This window comes from Scophthalmus maximus, chromosome 22, assembly GCF_022379125.1.
Source record: "Scophthalmus maximus strain ysfricsl-2021 chromosome 22, ASM2237912v1, whole genome shotgun sequence".
In the NCBI taxonomy this organism is placed as follows: domain Eukaryota; kingdom Metazoa; phylum Chordata; class Actinopteri; order Pleuronectiformes; family Scophthalmidae; genus Scophthalmus; species Scophthalmus maximus.
Window position 1 is genome coordinate 14,050,177 of NC_061536.1, and position 20,376 is coordinate 14,070,552.

At 46.1% G+C, this 20,376-nt stretch overlaps 2 protein-coding genes and 1 long non-coding RNA gene across 6 annotated transcripts; 2 read left to right on the forward strand and 1 right to left on the reverse strand.

Annotated features, from left to right (window-relative positions):
- Positions 1 to 96: 96 nt before the first annotated feature.
- Positions 97 to 11,874, forward strand: LOC118292254 (polyhomeotic-like protein 1). Of its 2 annotated transcripts, none has more exons than XM_047330344.1 (15): positions 97 to 329; positions 1,890 to 2,041; positions 3,032 to 3,142; positions 3,840 to 3,911; positions 4,190 to 4,318; positions 4,390 to 4,551; positions 4,645 to 4,720; positions 4,869 to 5,839; positions 6,269 to 6,404; positions 6,496 to 6,668; positions 6,765 to 6,855; positions 6,964 to 7,051; positions 8,090 to 8,306; positions 8,615 to 8,843; positions 9,208 to 11,874. In XM_047330344.1, the coding sequence occupies exons 1-15, from the start codon at positions 212 to 214 to the stop codon at positions 9,357 to 9,359; spliced, it is 2,877 nt and encodes a 958-aa protein (XP_047186300.1). In that variant the 5' UTR covers positions 97 to 211; the 3' UTR covers positions 9,360 to 11,874. The 2 variants fall into 2 exon arrangements, with proteins under 2 accessions (XP_047186300.1, XP_047186301.1); XM_047330345.1 differs by having other exon boundaries at positions 8,108 to 8,306.
- Positions 11,875 to 11,877: 3 nt separating this feature from the next.
- LOC118292260 (tyrosine-protein kinase STYK1) lies at positions 11,878 to 20,267 on the reverse strand. 3 transcript variants are annotated; one of them, XM_035621048.2, is made up of 10 exons: positions 19,977 to 20,267; positions 18,362 to 18,417; positions 15,769 to 15,973; positions 15,427 to 15,663; positions 15,163 to 15,350; positions 14,860 to 14,940; positions 14,299 to 14,519; positions 14,132 to 14,172; positions 13,803 to 13,899; positions 11,878 to 12,904 (listed from the first exon to the last, which is right to left on the reverse strand). In XM_035621048.2, the coding sequence occupies exons 1-10, from the start codon at positions 20,131 to 20,133 to the stop codon at positions 12,709 to 12,711; spliced, it is 1,479 nt and encodes a 492-aa protein (XP_035476941.2). In that variant the 5' UTR covers positions 20,134 to 20,267; the 3' UTR covers positions 11,878 to 12,708. The 3 variants fall into 3 exon arrangements, with proteins under 3 accessions (XP_035476941.2, XP_035476942.2, XP_035476943.2); XM_035621049.2 differs by having other exon boundaries at positions 15,769 to 15,969; positions 19,981 to 20,118; XM_035621050.2 differs by having other exon boundaries at positions 15,769 to 15,969; positions 19,977 to 20,108.
- LOC124849800 lies at positions 12,819 to 19,431 on the forward strand. Its single transcript, XR_007030348.1, has 5 exons — positions 12,819 to 12,956; positions 13,805 to 13,918; positions 15,187 to 15,269; positions 16,148 to 16,258; positions 19,194 to 19,431. It is a non-coding gene; the product is annotated as an uncharacterized LOC124849800 (long non-coding RNA).
- Positions 20,268 to 20,376: the final 109 nt, after the last annotated feature.

A 20,376-nucleotide genomic window follows, 5' to 3' on the forward strand; every position in this document is an offset into this window, starting at 1 on the left:
TGTCCGCCACCAGGGGCGCACGGCAGCCGCCATTACAAAAACGACGAAGAAGAGCGTTCAACCAATCACGTCGCAAGAATCTCTTATCTCGGTTTGTGGCCCGAGGAGACCGGAACCACGGCCTCGACTCGGGAGGAGGAGGAGGAGGAGGAGGAAGAGGAGGAGGAGGAGGAGGAGGCGTTTCCCACAAAAACACATCAGCTGCAAATTTATGCAAAACAGTGAAAGCAGCATCACCAAGAGCAGCGACGCTCCGACGCTCCGGAGGCCGCCGAGTGTCGCCGAGTCGTCCCGCAGGCGGAGGAGGCACGAGAGCCCGCACGGGCACGGTAAGGACGCAGCGAGAGCCCCGGTACCGAGCCGGAGCGGCGGCTAGCGGGATGCTAGCTGGGGGGAGAGGCTGCTGCGAGCACCGGCCCTGAAACATGGAGGGTAGCGAGCGAGGCTATGTTAGTTAGCCCCCCCCTCCCCCGTGTGTGTGTGTGTGTGTGTGTGTGCGTGCGCGCGCGTGCGCGTGCGCGCGTGTATGTGTGAGACCACCGGGTAGAAATATTAAATCAGAACAAACGAAGAGAAAAATGTGAAATGAAATGCACAAGTTGGAGGATGCACGAAATTCTGGTCCTGGTCCTTGTCCTGGTCCAGATCCTGGTCCAGGTCCTGGTCCAGGTCCTGGTCCACGTCAAGGTCTAGGTCCTGGTCCAGGTCCAGGTCCAGGTCCTGGTCCAGATCCAGGTCAAGGTCCAGCTCCTGGTCCAGATCCTGGTCCAGATCCTGGTCCAGATCTTGATCCTGGTCCTGGTCCTGGTCCAGGTCCTGATCCTGATCCTGGTCCTGGTCCTGGTCCTGGTCCAGATCCTGGTCCAGGTCCAGGTCCTGGCCAAGTTTCCAGGGTCTGTTAGGGTGATCTCGGTCAAAAAAACAAAACAAAAAAATATATATATTTACATTTAAAACAATTGATCAGTTGTAATATTTTTTGTATATATGAGTTATTTGTCCTGGTTCTGAACGCAGCCTTCAGCAAAGTTGTTTAACTGTCTGCTGTGGTGCGTTCATGTGCATGTAATAAAAACAAAAATAAAAAGACAGATAAATTGGGTTTTATTATGTGATACATCAATAGTTTATTCAATAAATATCAGTTCTTGTGTACGTGTCAGATACAAACTGCCAAAAATAACAGAAGCAGGACAATTCTGTTTTGAGACCGTTATGTTTTAATCAAAAACGTTTGTTTATTTGAAAATGTATTTAAAAATGAAAATGATCAGCTGAAATATTGTTATAGAAAGAGAGCGTTGAGTGTTTAATATTTATTCAGGTTACAGTAAATCTGATATAATGTGACTGACACAGTAGAACAGTAGAGCAGTAAAACATTTCCATAACTGATACATCTTATGGTAATGAAACATGTATTTATTTTACAGTTTAACCATAAACTTTGTTATGAATAGAAAGAACTTGGATTAAGAAGAGAAACATGTTTTTTAATCATACATTTTTTGTAATCATTAAAATGTATGTTTATTATGTGAAAATATATATTTTTTGTTTGCGACCCATTTTGTTAAGATAATAATGATAACCAGAAAACTACACTATACATACTTGGGAAATCAAAGTAAATGCAAATACAAAGATGTGTATAGAAAAAAGAATAGACAAGAAATATAAATTCGAGTAAGGACAGCGAGGGCGAGTAAAAATTGTTTTCATATCAGCAAACACCCATATCGGCATGAGCGGCAGACAAGTCACTGCAGAGCTCAGAGTGAACGACGGCGTCTCGAGTGACGGACGCCGTTTGTCTGGCGCGGTGATGAGTGACGGGTTTTCATCATCAGAGAAAGTGTGTTTTCACTCCTCCCGTCTCCTCTCCGCAGCCATGGAGACAGATGGAGAGCAGAGCCAGCAGGGGGCCTCGACCAATGGGAGCGCTGCATCTGGGACCACCACCACCACCTCCTCCTCCTCGCCCTCCTCCCGCCCCTCTCCCATGAACTCCATGTCTCTGTACGAGCGACAGGCGGTGCAGGTAGGTGTGTGTGTGTGTGTGTGTGTGTGTGTGTGTGTGTGTGTGTGTGTGTGTGTGTGTGTGTGTGTGTGTGTGTGTGTGTGTGTGTGTGTGTGTGTGTGTGTGTGTGTGTGTGTGTGTGTGTGTGTGTGTGTGTGTGTGTGTGTGTGTTTAAAGTCTGTCATTCTTCTTTAGAGTTTAGCCTAATGAAGAGGGCTGAAATAATCACTTGATGGACAGATGATCAATCGGCGGCTGTTTTGATTATGAACTTTTTTTTATTGTTTCTTTCACTCAACGTCTTTGGGCCTCGGACTGCGGCTCAGATGAAACACGACAGACGAAGGCATCGCCGACTTTTGAATTGTCCGATAATTAATTAAGATTAATTAATCATTTCGAAAACAATAAGCAAATATATCAATAATGGAAAAAAACCACTTATCTAGTGGCAGAGCTCATCAGACAAGTTCCTCTCAGATTTGTCATCGGAAGAGATGAAAAAAAAAAATCGTTCTTTAGTTACCAACAAAGACAAACAAAAAATAATATGGCCTGTGATAAACTGCTGTTCTTCTTCTGTGTATGTTTCATTTCCCCGTAGTGTGAGTGAGAACGCAGCTCGTTTTAAGCGAGGACGATTGTGCTCATCTGTCTTCATATGAATCATGATCCATGTTTTTTAGCGGCTGGACAGGAAGTGATGGAGAGAGAGAGAGAGAGGGAGTGATGGATGTGTAGGAGGAGATTGAGATGGCTCCGTCACGCTGCGCCACCATCTGTCTCTGTCGTCCCTCAACACACACACACACACACACACACACACACACACACACACACACACTAATCCTTTCATCTCGTAACTTATTACTGTACAAGCTTCGGCTCGTTCGTCAGGCAGCTGACAGGAGACTCGACGTCCATCCCTCCCTCTCTGCTTCTTCTCCTCTTTCCTCCTCCTCTTCTTCCCTCCCTCTAACCTTTCCTCTCCTCCTCTCCTCCCTCCTTCAGGCGCTGCAGGCGTTGCAGCGGCAGCCGAACGCAGCTCAGTACTTCCAGCAGCTGATGCTGCAGCAGCAGATCAACAACGCTCAGCTGCAGAACCTGGCGGCCGTGCAGCAGGTAACTGTTCTGTCACCGTCCCCGAGTCTGTGGCGACGGACCGTTGATTTATTCACCACAGTGTTCACCAGCAACAAGAAGGAACTTTATACACCTTTAGAAAATGATGTGGAAACGGTGGAGAAGCAGATGGACAGAAACGTACAGACAAACACAGAACAGCTTTGATTTAGTTCAAACTTTAAACTCTTCTCTTCTTTTTCTTCCTCTCTTTTTTACTTTTCTTTTCATCATCCTCTTCATTCTCTTCTTTTCTCCTCTTCTATTTTTCTTCTTTCTTTCTCTTCTTCACTTTTTTCTTCTGTTCTCTTCTTCTCATCTTCTCTTCTTTTCTTCTCCTTGTCTTCTGTTCTTCTCTTGTTCTTCTTTCTCTCTTCTTTATTTTTTTCTTCTGTTCTCTTTTTCTCATCCTCTCTTCTCTTCTTCTCCTTGTCTTCTGTCCTTCTTTTCATCCTCTCTTTTTATTTTCTTTTATTCTCTTCTCTTTTTCTTCTTTCCTGTCTCCTCTCCTCTCTTCTCTTCTTCTCTTTATAATCTCACTTTCTCTTCTATTCTCTTCTCCTTTTCTTCTGTTCTTCTCTTCTATTCTCTCGATTTTGTTTCCAACTTTGATCTTCTCCTCTTCTCTTCCTTACCTCTCCCCACTTCCTCTCCCTCATCTTCCCTCCTCTTCTCTTCCTCCTCCTCTTCCTCGCAGGCTACTCTGGCTGCCAGTCGTCAGTCCAGTCCGTCCAGCAGCAGCTCGTCTCAGACCAGCAGTACCACGTCCGTACGTACTCTTTTCATTTCAACCCGTTGCTGAATCAAAGCCTGATGTTTTCATCTGTCGCCTTCATCAGAGGCCAAAACCAGCTCCAGCTGTCGGAACAAATCGAATCAGCCTGAAGCGAGAAGTCAAACGCATTCCAGAATAATGTCAAACACATTGTCTGAAAATAAAAATGAGTTAAAGTTAAACTCAGCACCTCGAGGCTCCGCCCCCAGTCCTGTGACACGAGTGATGAATCCACTTCTTCATGTTCAAGTTACAATTTTTGTTTTTTCCAGGCGAGTGTAACATCTGGAACGGGGTCCACCACCAGCAGCCGTCCGATGGGAGCCTCGGCAACGTCCACAATCAGCCAATCAGTGCTTCTGAGCGGGACGGCGGCGGGACAGGGACAAATGTACCTGAGGGTGAGTTTCTCTACAAGCTGACAAAGTTTTGGTTTAAGTTTCGGCGTCTTTGACGAACTGTCCCATCGCAGGTCAACCGGTCGCTGAGGGCCCCCATCTCCTCCCAGCTCATCTTCATGCCCGGCAGCACGGCAACTGCTGCCGTGGCGACCGTAGCCCAGCAGCCACAGCATCAGCAGCAGGCAGAGGCGACTCCGACTTCCTCCGCCGGCGGCCAATTGGACAACGACCAGGTTTGTGGAGACCGCGGAAGCGTTGAGGGGTTCGAGGAGAAAACTGACTTCAACACTTCAAAGTGATTTAACACGGTTGTTTCCTTCCTATAGGCGCAGAATCTAGCCATGCGAGGAGTGACAGGTCCCAAAGGTGTAAAGACCGAAGCCCCCGAGAGGAGCGACTCAGGTAGGGACGACATCCTCCCGTGGACACTGGGGTCCAAGTCTTGTTCTGGGGTTGTGTTTAATCGCACGACTAAATATGAATAATCCGGCGTTTGCCGTATGTTGTGTTCTATGCCGGTGTAACTTGTTGTTTTCTTCTTGTTCCCCAGCTGCCTTCTCTCTGGTGCAGCCGTCCCACCAGTCAAACCTCCACTCTCCCTCCAAGCCCCAGCCCCCCCACATCAAGATCCCCACCTACCCTCAGCCCACCAACCTCAAAGCCCACCCCTCCTCTTCCTCTGGTGCTACCTCCTCTTCCTCCTCCATCCCTCTCTCCCAGCTCCTGCTTCACGGAACCCGGACCCTGGCCACGGGAACTTCGGCTCCCACCGCGGCGCACACCCTGGTCCTCACGTCCAACGCAGGCTCGCAGCCCCACGGCTACCCGGTGGGCACGGCGACCATCAAGCCGGCGGTCAACGCTCAGACTCTGGTGGTGCAGCCACTGCAGAAAACCTCGCTCGGCGGCGAGAAGTCGGGCCACGGCAACGGACCCGTCCCGATCCAGCCGAAAACTCTGCAGGGGCTACGACTGCCGCTCCACCTTCCCTCCAGGAACCCCCCGCCCATCCTCCCCGCCCCACCGCCGGCCAGCAGCTCCGCCCAGTCTTCGCAGCTGCCGCCGCCGCCCCACATCCCAGTGCAGATCGTGGGAGCAAGGCAGAGCACTCTGGGAAACACCCAGGCTATGGCTCTGGCCCGGGGCAGCTGCAGCCAGGACGGAGCCGCCGCCGTCCTCACCAGCTCGTCCAGCCTTCTCACCATGGTGGCTTCCATCGCCTCAAGGGAGGGTGGGGTCGTGGGCCGCGGGGTGGGGCTAAAGGCACTTCAGTCGCCCCAGGAGGCGCCGCCACTGGCTCAGGTCTCCCAAGTGCATCCGCAGGCCAATCAAAGCTCTGCGCAGAGTCAGAACGGATCCCTGGCTCAAAACCCTGCCTCCTCTCAGTCCCCTGGCGTTTCCTCTCCTCCCTCCTCGCTGTCTCGTTCCTCCCTCTCCCTCCCCCTGACGACTGGAGAGCAGAGAGGACCGGCAGCCGCTGCGACCACTAACGGAGACTCGTCGGGAAGTCAGACGCCGCAGGTCAGCTGGTTACCGTTTGTTAGTCCTTAAACATCGCTGCTGTTTTTCATGCGTGGATGTGTGGGAACGATTTTGAATATTGTTTTAAGTCTTTCTAATAGGATGGTGTTACATTAGCGTTAAGATAGTGAAGACAGACTAGCTCTGCGGGCGGCTCAAAGTGGCATAACGATGCAACGGTACGGATCTGGTTCGGCCTTTGCGGTCAACTCCTTCACAGGCCGTGTCCCCGGGTTGTGGCCCCTGAACTGGGAAACGACTGACGACTTGTCAAGGATTGTTGTCATCAATGTTTTTGTTTTCTTTTTGTACAAGAACCTGAAATACAATGTGCTACTTATGGGTTCGTGATCGTGCTACTTTTCTCACTGCTTCCTCTGTTCGATTCTCCTTTAACTCCACATACTCATTTATGATTCACATGTTTAGGGAAAGCAGGCGATTGGCTCGCTAAAAAGGAAGTCGGACTCAAATTCGGCCAATGACGAAGATGGCCCCTCCCCTCCGAGGATCCAGCCTGTCAGAGATCACGCCCCTGTGCTCCCGACCAATCCCGTCAAAGCAGGTACACGGCAACACAGACAGATCTCCACCGTAAACAGACGAATCAAACAAAGGGAATTTTAGAAAGAACTGTCCTCCTCCTCCCCTCTCAGGCTCCGGAGCTCCTCCCCCAGCTCCTCCCTCTCCCTCCCCAGTCCTGTCGGTGTCACGCGGGGCGTGCGGCCCGGGGGAGAGAGCTCCTCCCCCTCAGGCCGTGGTTAAGCCTCATGTCCTCACGCACCTCATAGAGGGCTTCGTCATCCAGGAAGGGGCGGAGCCTTTCCCCGTGAGTACATGGGGTTTGTAGCCTTTGCGGCAGGAAACACATACTTCTCTGCTGGTGTGAGTTTATTTTTGTATCTGTGTGTCTGTTCATTCACAGGTGTGTGGGTCAGTGAAGGACTCGACCAGTGAGGATCTGACCAATGACAGTCCGGACATGCACCAGCCAGAGACTGTTACCACAGCGACAGGTAACTGATCTGGAAGTGTTTTTTTGGGGGGGGGGGTTTTGTACAAACAGTATCAAATCCTACCCTTAACATTTGCTCTGCTCTCTTTGTCCTATCCCCCCCCCCCAGTGCTGAAGTGTGAGTACTGTAAAAACTTTGCTCCTGCCGGTCAGTTCCGAGGCACCAAACGATTCTGCTCCATGGCCTGTGCCAAGAGGTATTTTCAACGTGCATGAAATATGATGTACAGTACAGAATACAGTTGGAGGCCTCCTGAGAAAAACACGCTGCGGACAGTTATTTTAATAATAACTTTCATAGTTATCAAGTATTTACATGAAATTTTGTGGCGTTTGGAAGAATCACCGCAGGAAGAACCCATAACATTTTGGAGCGTATCTGGATAAATGAGCAGAATTTTTTTCCATCACTTGCTTTATCATGGCGAGAGAGGACATTTGTTCCGAGCGCCCTTCTAGTTGATATATTCTTAACTTTCCAACATCATGATTTGAATCTTTAAACATTCCAAATCTTCTCTTTTTCTTTTTTCTCAATTATCGTGTCTTTTCTGTTCTTTTGATATATTAAAATATTTTTGTTTTTCTTCCTCAATAAAAAAAGAGAGCACCCTATCTCGCCATGTGAAAGAAATTAAAAACAAATTCCTGGATCTTCTCCCCTCCACAAAATTGCATGGAAATTGCTTCTGTAATTTTTTTTCTCTTTTTCTTTGTAATCCTGCTAACTAACAAACAAAATTATGGGAAACATAACCTCCTTTGCGGAGGAAAATATCAAACCCAACACTTAAAAAAAAAAACTCCAACTAATGCTGATATTCTTTCAAACTCAGTGTCCTGAATAAGGGATTAGTTGTGACGGTGAACATTCTCAGGAGGCTCCGCCTGTACGTCTCGCATCACGTGTGTTTTCTGTTCTCATGGTTTTATCTTTCTGTTTGAAAAACGTGACTTTGTCTTTCTCTATATTATAAAAAGCTGTGTTGTATTTCTTACGTCATTTGTTTCCCCCCTTATGAACAATGCTTTGTCTGCATTGTTTGTAAAAAAAAAAACTATCGCCGTATGATTTTGACATTTACTGCCGCTGCTTTGCATTTTGTCCCTTTGCCCACTACGTGAGTTATATAGATCCTATATACCGCGTATGGTGCAAAGAGATAAAAAAAAACTGTGTGTGTTGCTCGTCTTGGCTTCAGTACCGTATATGTCACTCTTTGTCTACGATACAGTATGTATTGGTTCCCCAGGTACAACGTCAGCTTCAGGCAGCACTTCTGCATGCGGCAGGGTCACGGCCAGGGTCAGGATCAGGACCAAGGTCACCACCAAGGTCACCACCTCTCCAACTCGGACGAGGAGGGAGGCATCGCCAGGCGGAGGGTTCCCCGCAGGACCAGCTCCGAAATAGCCAGCGCCAAGATCGCAGGGCGACCCCTGCCCGTCAAGGTGAGTCAGTAGGACCACGTCAGGAGTTGTTGACAAAGGTTTGGGAGTTGGTAGATTCATCGTACATTCACTCAGATGATCATTCCAGCGTCCTGGATCTTAATCTGCTGCTGTAACAGCCTCCACTCTTCTTGGAAAAAGGCTTTTTTTATAACTAAAGGTCCACATACTTTTGTCCACCCAGCATTAAGTCACAATGTGATTTTAAAACCACTACAGAAATGTGGATGGGAATATTATGATGGTGCAAATAGGATTTATGGTTCAATACAGAGCTGTCAGTCAATCCTGTTGCCCCCCCCCCACAGTGCCGTTCGGAGTCAAGCCGCTCAGACGAGGAGTCGAGCGGCGAGGAGGACGAAGACGACCCCATGTCCCTGTCGCCGGCCTCCTCCTCCGCCTCGTGCCGCCAGCCTGCGTCTCCTCTGCTGCCGCTGACGGAGGGTTCGGGGCCCGGCTGCCCGCCCGCCGCCGCCGCCCTCCTCCCCGCCCAGTGGAGCGTGGAGGACGTGTCGCAGTTCATCTCCTCGCTGCAAGGTTAGAAGATCTTTACAGGGGATATGCAGATTACCAATTAGTGACAACCATTCGGGTTATGGCTTGGATTCAAGTTTGACCGTAAATTCTCCGTAGAGATGAAAAGATTATGATTCAGTATGATTTTGATGAGGGAGTGATCTCTCACGTCATTTTCCAAACTGAGCAGAGTCACTGATAATGAACAGAATATTTAGTTGCTTGTCTTATTCATCTTTCCCACATTTCTTCTTCTTTTTTTTACATTTCCATCCAACCGTTGGCTCCATTGCTCTTTTCGTATTTCTCTTTGTGTCCTGTATTTAACTCCTTCCTCATCCTCCTCCCTCCTCTTCTTCCTCCTCCTCCTCCTCCTCCCTGACAGGCTGCGAGGAGCTCGCCTCCCAGTTCCTGTCGCAGGAGATCGACGGACAGGCGCTGCTGCTGCTGAAGGAGGAGCATCTCATGTCCACCATGAACATCAAGCTCGGCCCCGCCCTGAAGATCTGCGCCCACATCAACAACCTGAGGGACTGATGTCAGTCCGCTGTGTTCAAAGTCAAGCTCCCCGGAGCCTTCACCCCGAAACTCTTCTTCTGCAGAGCGGTCGGAGTCCTGCAGGCGAATGTACGAGCCACACGTCCCTTTTTTCCAAAAACCACGGCTCTTGAGCCCAAACCGGGGCGGCGGGCGGCAGGCGGCGGCACTCGACCACATTTTTTTTTTAAAGGTCACATTTTGCACAAGAGGATTGTGCATTCTGTTACAACTCTGTCATGTCTGTGATTTACAACAAGGAAGAAATTTACTACAGATCACAAACTCTATTTTGGGGGCCAATATGCGTGATGCATGAAAGTGCAAAGTCAGAAATCCTTTCTACCAGCTGATTTCGTTTGGCTTTTTTTTATATGCACATTTTCAATCGTATGCCTATTTTTTTTAAAAAAGCAGAAACTTAGGGTTTTAGAATGTATTCTCACAGCTCAACTTTTGTTGTGTTTCCAAGCTGTGTAGAAATAGGGCGGCTCTTCTCTGCAGACACTGCCCGAGGCTGCGTTCATCTTGTTTCTGTTATATCTTCATATTCCAACACATAGGAGGAGCATAAAAAAACTCTAATATATTCATTTATTTCAAAACATCTGCCCTCTCTCCTGACATCAAAAATAAATTAAGAATGTTTGTTCTCGTCTAGTTTAGCACTCCGTGCGGGAGTTATTGAATTTGCTCAATATCTCAAAGTTTACAGCTGATATGAAGTATTTTTTAGCAAAGCACTAGTGATTTTGACCTTTAATGTTATGTATATAAGGAAAAACAGAAAAGAATAGTACGTTCAACATCATAACTACTTTGAAAGAACAGGTTTGACATCATTTGTCAAACAGTGGCACTTTTACTTTGAAAGGGAGCCTGTTCTGTGACACACAGGGTCAAGTGAGCGTTACAGGGTAACAAGACAAACTCCAATCCCTCGAGGTTCAGTGTTCTCACATCTCCATTTTGTTTTTACACAGATCAACAAGTGGTCAGTGCATGTTGTTCCCAAAAACCTGCCTATCCCAGTCAGAGTGATGCATTCAACTGTCAAGGTGCGTTCACACCTGACGCGCCGCTTTGCTCGCACGACTTTGGTCGCTGGAACATTTGTGCTTATTTGCGTCATTCGCGCATTAATATTTTCCCTGGTTCACTTTCTGTCGAGCCCTCGCCTTCTTCCCCCGGTCACGATGCAAATAGCAACGCAAATAATATCGCGTCACGCCATCTACTCGCGTGAATAATTTGCATTGCGTCCGGTGTGAACGCACCATTAGAATCATGCAACTAGACTAAATGTTCCAAGAGTCCGGACATAAATTTCCTCAAAAAGCACGACTGCAAAATGTCTGACTCTGTATCTTCAAGTTGTTGTTTTTTCTGAATCTGCGAATTCTCCCACGTCTGGCAATTTCAACATGTTCCATCGGTGCGAACCGCCCGCGACGGATCCGTACGGCGGCACGTTAGTTGTGGGAGCGACCGGTAACGTCACGGGCTTGATTTTGTGAAGTGACGTGGAATTTTGGAAAAACTGCTGAACGAGATGAGGGATGAAACCCGGCGGCAAACGTGATGCGCTTGTTAATTCAATCTGAAGTAACTTTATTGAGCTACATTTTCACAACCGAACCACCGAGTTTGACAGAGCTTCACGTGGACCTATATGTTTTTGATGAATGAGAAGAACCTTAAGCTATACTGTTAATAAGTGTAAAAAAAATCTGCCTTTTATATTTAAATGCACATTTTGTTTGCCTCGTGTCTCTCTCTGTGAACCTTGTGGCCTTTTCTCGCTCGTCTCCGCTGTAGGTTTAGAGGAGGATCGTCTGTTTTCTAACTGCTTTTCATATCATTCCTTCTTTTATATCAGTGTATTACTGTTTTTTTTTAACAATTGTTGCTTCAAGCAATGAAATGCCTTTTGCCCAAAAAGCGTGACTGAACAGTAGCTGTACCTTGATCAAGGGAACTCACCGTCTTCCTCATATAGCTTTCGTCACATAGTGTGTAACTTACCAACAGTATTTAGCTTTTCTAGCTATAGTAGCTCCAGTATTTTGGCTTTATTGTGAGTGACTGTGGCTGTTACAGTATTTTCTTTCACAAAGGACAATAATCTTCGATAGCAGCTGTGTGTTTATATTTCCCAGTCGTCCCACGATTTTGGAGTCTTTTTAAACCAGCAGGTCCGTCAAGCATATTCAATTGTGAAGACCAAAAACCACAATTCTCCGAAAGCATTCCTGCTGTGATGACCGGTGTAACATTTGTCAACAGCTTCTCCCAAAAAGCGGCACTTTTCTTAGAAATAAATAAATAAACAACGGATTCTACAAAAATTCTTTTCTATAATGAAGAAGCCACCTTAAGAATTGAAAAATGTGCTTCCTTGCAATAATCTGGGGGGAAAAAAACTGCAAAATCCTGGAGGGACTAACTGGGCTTGGAGGAGGAGAGGTTAACAATACTATCATGCAAATAAATAATCATGAAATTTGTTTTAAAACTGTGATGCTTGTGTTTTCATTTTTTTATTTGGCACCTTGAAAAAAAATTGACATGCCAGACTTTTCGTGGATTACTTCCAAAATGCACTTTTTGCAGAATTACTTAAAAAATTGACTCCGTGCATCAAGCTGTTTCTCCGATTAAATTAAATTAACTAGATAAAAAAATATATTTTTGTTTAATTAAGTGCCCACTGCAGACCAGGGCAACAGGAGAAACAGAGTTTCTGTAACAGGGGAATAGCGACCAACCACATTTCTATGGCTTAGTCATATCTGGAGTAATTAGTTTGTTGATTTCTGACAGATATTAATTTTATTAAGTGCCAATTACAGTTAATTCCCTGAGTTTGTCAAACACCATCTCTGGCTGACTTTGTGCTCTTCCTGACCGGACTGAATAAAAATTAATAATTATATTTATAAAGTGCCTTTCAAGGAACCCAGGGCGGCTTTACAGAGGTGAACAAAGAATGTAATGGATAAAATAAAATAAAAATAATTGGCCCTATAGTTTTCAGTCAGTTGTGTGGTGTATACTTGTCTTCCCCCACAAACTATTTGCTCTGTACAAATAAACTTAGTTTTTTTCATAGTAGTTATCTAAATGGTCAAAATTCTAGTTTACAGAAAAAAATACATATTTACAATCCACATATTAAATATATCAAATGAGTGCATTTCATAAATCCTTCTCCAACTGTGCAGACGAGTGCACAAACAACATTTTTTAAATGTCATAAACAATATTCTAGTGTGTATTTTCCCTGACAGAAAGTTCTTCTTCGCTGCGGTAGCAACAAGGCTCTGAGTGATGTAGGGCGCTCAGCCAATCAGAGCACGGTGTAGTTGTACGTCTCTCCGAACCCCGCCTCCCTCAGGTACTTCTCGATGTCTATTGGCTGCGACGCTCTGAGCGCTGTCCTCCCATTGGCGGACTGTTCTCCCGCCCGAAGGTTTCGGAGCAGCTCCGTCACGGAGGGCCGCTGCTGCGGGCTCCAGTGGCAGCAGGAGCGGACGACGTGGTACCTGGCGACAGACACGCGGCACAAGGCCGTTAAACTTCCACACCAAGTGGACAGTACGTATTTATTATCGCCCCCTACCGAGGAGGCAGAGGTAGAAGGTTTCAACACGGTTTGAGCCTGTTTTAAAGAAGCGATTTAAGCTAACCGGTGTCGGGAGTTAGCTTAAATAGCTGCTTTTTGAAATGGCGGCAATGTTGCGCCGTTATTGCGCATCAGAGGGACCGACACGGGAAGTTGGAGTTCCGCCTCACTTCCGGTGTTGTGGGTTTGCTCAGCAGCTGCACGTGGAGGCCCAGATGTTAACCCGGGTTGACTTGGGTTCAAATGAGCAGATTTAGACAGGATCACACGCTGGACACTAGCGAAGCTGGAGAACTTCTTCTTAAATATAATTCCAAAAATATATCTGTATAAAAGGGGCTTTACATATCTAACTAGCTTCTTCACATCAATCTGGTCAAAGGGATTCATGGAAATATGTTTGTAGCCTACATCCAGGTTCAGATTTGTGAAAACAGATAATTACACACGTTCTTTTTCTACGCCTAGCGCACTGTACTCCGACTTGTCAAACCTGGACTAATAAGAATATCCCAGATTATGAATTGATTGAATTAGACAAAAAGGTGATTTGCACTGCTATTTTTGATTCATCAAATCTGGACCAGATTAACAAAGTAAGATGAAGTCTGTTTAAAACACGATTTCAGATTTGTAAAAGGACAAAAAGGCGATGTCAATGCTTTCCCCCCTAAAAACCCACTATATTAGCCTTGTCAACTTGTCTTGATTAATCCACAAATGCTAAAACCGTTTTTGAAACACAGTGTTTCTATTTGTGAGAAAACTACGTTGGGCCCATCCAGACCACATCAGATTGGGTGTTCGTCTTCTCTTACAGTGAGTTGGAGCACTTGGCCGGTCGTTTCAGATGCTTCCCTCTCTGCAGATGCTGCAGAAGTTCAGTCGCCCGGATCGGAGCGAACGGTGGCTCGCCTGCACACGCGGAGAGATCGTAAGTCACAGAAGTTCCCCAAAATGTCTTAATAAAAAAGTGTTTTATCATGAAATTGTTTGTATAAATGCTAGTAATGAATTTTTACAATCCACCACAGTGTAGAGTCTTTAAAAGGGAGTTCATATTTATTCTTTGCCGGTAATAAAATGTTATTCAGCCCAACTTCATGATTTATGAAATAACCATTGTCTGAACTTTCCAAACACTTACCCAACGTGACCATTTCGTAGAGCAGGATACCAAAGGACCATCTGTGAAATTGGGAGTTGGAAAAGGAAATCGTGTGGATAAAAGTGTTAGGAGAACGTATATGAATATTCAGTATGTAAGTACAGATTGTATGTCCTCGACATGAGGGGTCAAAACATTGGACTCACACATCACTGCTCTGACTGACTGCCCTCGTGGATAGCACCTCGGGCGCCTGCCACTTCCTCATCTCCGTGTCCTCCGTGGCCACGCCCCCCGGCAAACCGGCCCGCGTTCTCCTGCGGTGGGCCGGGCCCAGTCCCCACAGCTTCGCCGTCAGATCCCCACCGACCAGAACGCTGCGAGCCGCCACGTTGCCGTGGACGCAGCCTTTGCCGTGCAGATACTCCTAGATTAGATCATAGATCATAGATTAGTTGTTTGGTCATGTCATAATGTGTGTTTCCCAAAACTCCAAGATGATGTTTTGATATGTCCACACACCAAATATATTCAGTTCACTGTCACAGAGGAGCAAAGAAACCAGAAGATATTCAAGTTTGACCTTTTTTTTTCTCCCATAAAAATTATGTGAACCGATTAATCGTTTATCAACATAGTTGGCGATTAATTTAGAAGTCGATTACTAATCGATAAACTGTTGCAGCTCTAGGAAAAAAGAAAAAATGGCGCCCCTCTTAGAGAGAGAGAGAGACCGACAGAAGGACGGACAAGGCAGATGAACCAACCAGAGCAGAGGCCACTTGTCCTGCCATGATGAAGATCCTCTTCTCTGTCATGTGACACGGAGACTCCAGACCCGAGTTGCCCTGAAGTGACGGAGAGGAGGACGAAAGACAAGAGGACATGTAAATGATTTTCTGACTGTACCTGAAGGGTTTTTCCTCGCTGTCGAAGGAACTGTGGATACTTGTGTCTCAGTATTTTGTCAAAAGCCTCTCGTCACCAGAGTCCAGTCAGAAATCAGCCGATTCAGTTGCAGATGACACGAAAAAGCTTCTTTTGAATATGACGTATTGTACCGACTGTACCTGTGCCTGTCTACATCTCCACAGGAAGCCCAGCAGGTCTCTGTGCTGCAGCTCCTCCATCACCATCATCGGGGGCGACTGCACCGACACGACACCCAGCAGCTCCGGTAAGAAGGGGTGTGGCCCCAGTCCAGAGACGAAGGACGCGAAATCCAGGAAGTCCTGCTTCTCACTGCTGCTCGCCGTATCTGAAGGAAAGGGTTCAGTTAAAAAAACCTTTAAAATAAAACAGCTAACAGATTTACCGGTCGCGGCCCGGTTTACTTTTCAGCGCCCGCAGGACGACGTCCCTGTTGTCCATGCGGGCTCTGTAGACGGTGACCGCGTTGTTGGGCTCGACGGCGAAGGAGCGCGGCAGGGCGGTGACCTGGCTGAAGGCTCCGTGACGCCCCTCTGTGGACGTTTGTGGCATCGCAGCCGCAGCGGGCGCCACACTCTGCTGCACTTGTTGCACTGACATGGGCAGCTCCTCGTGTTCCAGTGGGTTTATCCCAGGGGGCGCTGTTGACATAAAAGACATGCGCAGAAAGCAGAGGAATAAATCGATATGCTTAAATCTAAATGCTAAAATTGAGTTACGATGAAAAATATAAGGAGCTCCCTCACCGTCAATGCCCTGTAAGCGACCTCTGTTGTTGGGCCTCCGCGAGTGTCTGCGCGATGAGACGAAGGTCAGAGGGGCGGCGACCCGCGACCGCCTCCGCTCAGGACAGAACCTCAGGAAGCAAAGGCACAGCAGGGTGACGAGGCTGGCGAACAGGAGCAGCGTCGGGACGATGATCACCGCCTGCATGTGCTCCCTTGTTACTGACGACAGAGAGGGAAAGACAAAAATAATAATACATCGGCCGTCAAAATGGCCCCACCCCCTGAAGTGTCTCAACATGATGACATCATCCTCCATCTTGCACCATCTTTTTGTGTACGTACAAGTTTTGTCAAGTATAAAAAAGCCCAAAGTAAAGGGAGCTCCTCTTTCCCACAGAAAACCCTGCTCCTGAAACGCCTCGTCGGTCGTCCGGACGATGCTCCTGCAGCAATGTGATGCCACATGAGCACAGAGCGGCTACTTTGACACGCCCCCTTACAAAGCCAGGTGAGCCAGCAGGCCAATCAGAGCACACTGGGCTTCTTCTTCACTCTTTAAACAGCAACGAGCGGAACTGAGCGTTCTGTGTTTGAGATTCAATAAATCCAACAGAGTGAGACATCGCAGCGTTTTTTCGCTTCACGTCACTGTAGGTGATGGAATTATTTTTGCAAAATGAACTTTTCATAATTTTAGATGGTTGACTTTATTTATGAAGGTCCGTCGTACCTAACCTGCCTGACGACATGGCAGCTTTCGTCAACATCACACAGTTGGGCTGTACAGTGGTTGGACAGTAAGACTGAGTCATGCACTGACAATCACTTTTTTTTAAAGCTGTGGGAAATTCCAGGCTGCGCCTTTAAAGGTTTTATTGAGCTTGAGTTTTACCCTATTGTTAAATTACTTCCCTGGATTATTTTTGTCTTTGTTATTTGGTTCTCTTTTTATACTTTTCCATTTTTTTCATATCAACCTTCGTCGGTTACAATGCTCTGGGTACATACACACACACACACACACACACACACACACACACACACACACCCTTGTATAATACCGTAACACAATGGCTTGTTGGCTGGAGCAGAGGCCATCGCAGTAAAGCCCCTGTGCTGCTGTGTACATATCATATTCTGGTTATGACACATTCTAAGGCGTGGTGACGGACGTGCAGAAATGGCCTTTAAATCACTTTCTTGTCGTTCCTCGGCGGAGACTGAACTTTCAAACAGCTGTCCAACAATTCAGTCTGTTTACATCGTGTTTGGTCTATGATGCGCTCCAGAAAAACGTTCAAAGTATTTATCTAGTTTATGATAATTATCTGTGCGATAATTAAGAAAGACTTTCCGGGAATGTTTCGGTGAGTCAGAAGCAATTATTTCACATCGCTCTGTGTTCCAGTTTGTCGTGTGACATTGTCTGGTTGTTACGTCACTGCACTTTGTAATTTTAAGAGATCCATATAATTGATATACTGGATATACTGCATTTTTCTTCTTTTGCAGAATCATAAATGTCTCGGATGCTTCAAAAAATGCAGGATCGGGCACGATTCAATGTACTGACCTGATACTACGTCGTTAAAACTAGTTCCACCCACATTTTTTCCTAATTGCTGACATTTTTGCTAGTTTCTGCGAAACGCTACACTCCCGTACATCACTAATTTCTCTTCTTCTCCGCTCTACAAACAGCACCTGCCAGTGTCAGGACAGCGCAACTGCTGTTTTTTAAAGCGAGAAAGATCATTATCATAGCGAAAATGTGTAAACAATTTGGCAATATTTCACACTGGAAGGTTCACATCTGTGTCCTTCACAGTAACAGTATAAAACAACAATACGGTTCACGTGTTTTACTTGTGGCACTTTCAAACGTGATATATCTCCAAATTGCTGATATTTTTGCTGTGGCCACTACCAGAAATCACTTCTTCTTCTCCACTATATAAACAGCAGTTACACTGTACCATCACTGGAAATTACTTCTTATAGACTTTAAAAATTTTTTTTAACCAATTGTTGTTAATAACTAGATTTACTTATTTGTTTCATCGGAATCTGTATCGGGAAGGGAAAGAGTTCTAATTTAAAAAATAAAAAATGTGCAGTTGTAAGTTGCAAATGAGATTAATGAGAAGCAGCAAAAGTTAGAAATTCGCATTGGACGTGTCAGGAATGAGAGAATGACCAGTTAAAAAGCGAAAAGGCCGTCGATTATTATTTTTTTAATCAATCGGCTAATATGTAAACTTGACTGTATGGAAGGAACTCTGGCAGCAGTGGATACGAGATTGATGGCAGAGTTGTAGAAGTTAATGGATAAAGGAAACGATCTGTATTTGTGACGACCAAGAGGATAAAGTAGGAAGATGGAGGAAGACAGAGAAAGTCCATGAAGCAACAGACACTGAAAAATTACACAAATGTTAAGTTGAGTTTATACATTTTTCCCTGCAGTCGGCAAGTCATGAAACGTGGGAATGTTTCACGTTTGCGGGAAATTAGCCGAAGAGAATGAGAAGCAAAGGAAAGTGAGAGATGGGAGAAAAGTTAAAGGTAGGAGATGATGATGATGATGAGAGACGAAGAGCAGCGTCCTTACTACAGAGGTTGTCGTCCGGCGCACACACGTTGGCGGCCGAGGAGTTGGAAGACATCCTGGAGGGGAGAGAGGGACGGGGTGGAGAGACCAGCGTTACTGTCGGCAGGAGGACGAGGATCAGCGTTACCGCCGCTTGCTCCAGGTTCAGAGTTGAACTTAAATCAGTGAAGTTCAGTCGACAGACGCCGAAACAGTGTCAATATTTACACACACAGAAACATTGTAAAGCCGTGGCCTGGTTGTAACGGCTGGTTATAAAAGGAGAGCGCTCGAGGAAGTAAAGTTAACCGGCCATCAGTTACACCAACAATGGGGAAGCAGAGATCACGATATGTCGCTCGGGCAGTGACCTAAAATCCATAAAGGCCACTTCACATTCAGCATTAACTTCTTCAAGTCCCCCATAAGATGATGATAATAAACCAGGTTTATATTTTTTATTTTTATTCTGCTTTTTAATTATGTTATCTTCATTGAATACTGATTAGTTAGCTTTTGGGTTTGAGAAACATCTAAACCGTGTTTTTTTTAAATCAATAAAGCAACTGTCAAAACCAATGACTGTGCATTAAGATGGACGTCTCCACGGATACGGGGGCGCGGCCACCTTGTGCTCGGGATGTCATTTAGGAGCCAGGGTATAGCCGATGCACGCGCTCGACCAATCGCGTGTCGGTCTCAGCTGTCAATCATGACGTCTCCGTCTGGTTTTTTTTATACCATCAAATTAACTAATTAAAATAAAAAAATCAATGACTACCATAAAATGGCAGAAGCCATCTTTGTTAACATTTATTTAACGTCTACTTTGATTTTTTGTTTCTTTGTTTAGTTTGCTGACATAGAGGGGGCAGGGCTTGATCTATACCGCCACCAGCCACCAGGGGGCGATCCAGATGTCTGTCACGTCGTCCATCTTTAACAGCTTGATGATTAACTACAGGTGTATGTTCTGGTGATAGTTCCAGGCAGAGTGGGAAAACAAGTTGTCTTGTTTTCTTGCTGCTTGTGATTTTCAACCCGACGAACCCGTTAAACCTCCGAGTGGATCTGAATAAACGGGTGAATCCAGGAATTTATTTGCACTTAGTTTCATTGATATGTCGAGATATTCGCTCTCCGCGAGCGTCCTTCTATTTCGTGGAAGGACGCTCTGGTTCTTTTCCACTTATCGGCAGTAGCGCCCCACATTCCAATTAGTAAAACACTAGTAATATCAATATTCCATTAGACAGACGCTCATCACGTGATAATTTGGTGACAGAGCAATAAAGCAAAAACAAATATTTCAGATTTTTACCTGATATACCTAAAGAGAACCTGATAACATCAGACTGTAAACTTTGTGCTGAAAGAGGTGGAGATAACACACTTCTAATGTACACACACACACACACACACACACACCTTCAAGTGCAGCACAAGATTGAGAAATCTGACATTTAAGATCAAAGCAATCGCTCCACAAATACCGAGCAGCCACACGCCTTTCTTGTAAAATGTGCAGTATATTCTGTTTGTCGTCAATTTGTTACGAACATTTCCCAACATTTGACAAGTTTGCCTTCGTTCGTGAGCAGCTTGTAGTTCGTCAGTGGAATATTGATTTACTTGCCTACCTCGTCCTGTATCGACACGCACCCGGTAAGCGTGTGAACCGCAGGTCGTCGTGGTGATGTGATGGCAGTGTTGACGCGATCAGAGCGCCGTCGCTCGCCTACGACAGATGTACATGTCGGTGCAGCACGGGAGCAAAGTGCTCCTGACTTCATAATCCAACATCATCCAAACCTCTTATTATACACGAACACACACACACACCCTTTATGAGGGAACGCTGGCACAAAGTAAAGCATTTATGTCAACAAATCACACCGGCACCTTCCTTTATCCTTCAGAATGTGTGGATGTCACTCAACCAGTTTGCCTGCATTGCTCTCTCTCTCTCTCTCTCTCTCTCTCTCTCTCTCTCTCTCTCTCTGTCACATGCACCAGTGACTATCCTGCATCAACAC

Excerpts from the sequence above, each read along its gene's own strand:
- LOC118292254 (XM_047330344.1), top strand. The coding sequence starts at position 212 with ATGCAAAACAGTGAAAGCAGCATCACCAAGAGCAGCGACGCTCCGACG. Across the intron at positions 4,319-4,389 it reads AGGGACAAATGTACCTGAGG|GTCAACCGGTCGCTGAGGGC; the intron begins GTGAGTTTCTCT and ends GTCCCATCGCAG. Across the intron at positions 4,552-4,644 it reads GCCAATTGGACAACGACCAG|GCGCAGAATCTAGCCATGCG; the intron begins GTTTGTGGAGAC and ends TCCTTCCTATAG.
- LOC118292260 (XM_035621048.2), bottom strand. The coding sequence starts at position 20,133 with ATGAAGTCAGGAGCACTTTGCTCCCGTGCTGCACCGACATGTACATCT. Across the intron at positions 15,974-18,361 it reads GCCGGACGACAACCTCTGTA|TCAGTAACAAGGGAGCACAT; the intron begins GTAAGGACGCTG and ends CCCTCTCTGTCG. Across the intron at positions 13,900-14,131 it reads CTACGAAATGGTCACGTTGG|GCGAGCCACCGTTCGCTCCG; the intron begins GTAAGTGTTTGG and ends CCGCGTGTGCAG.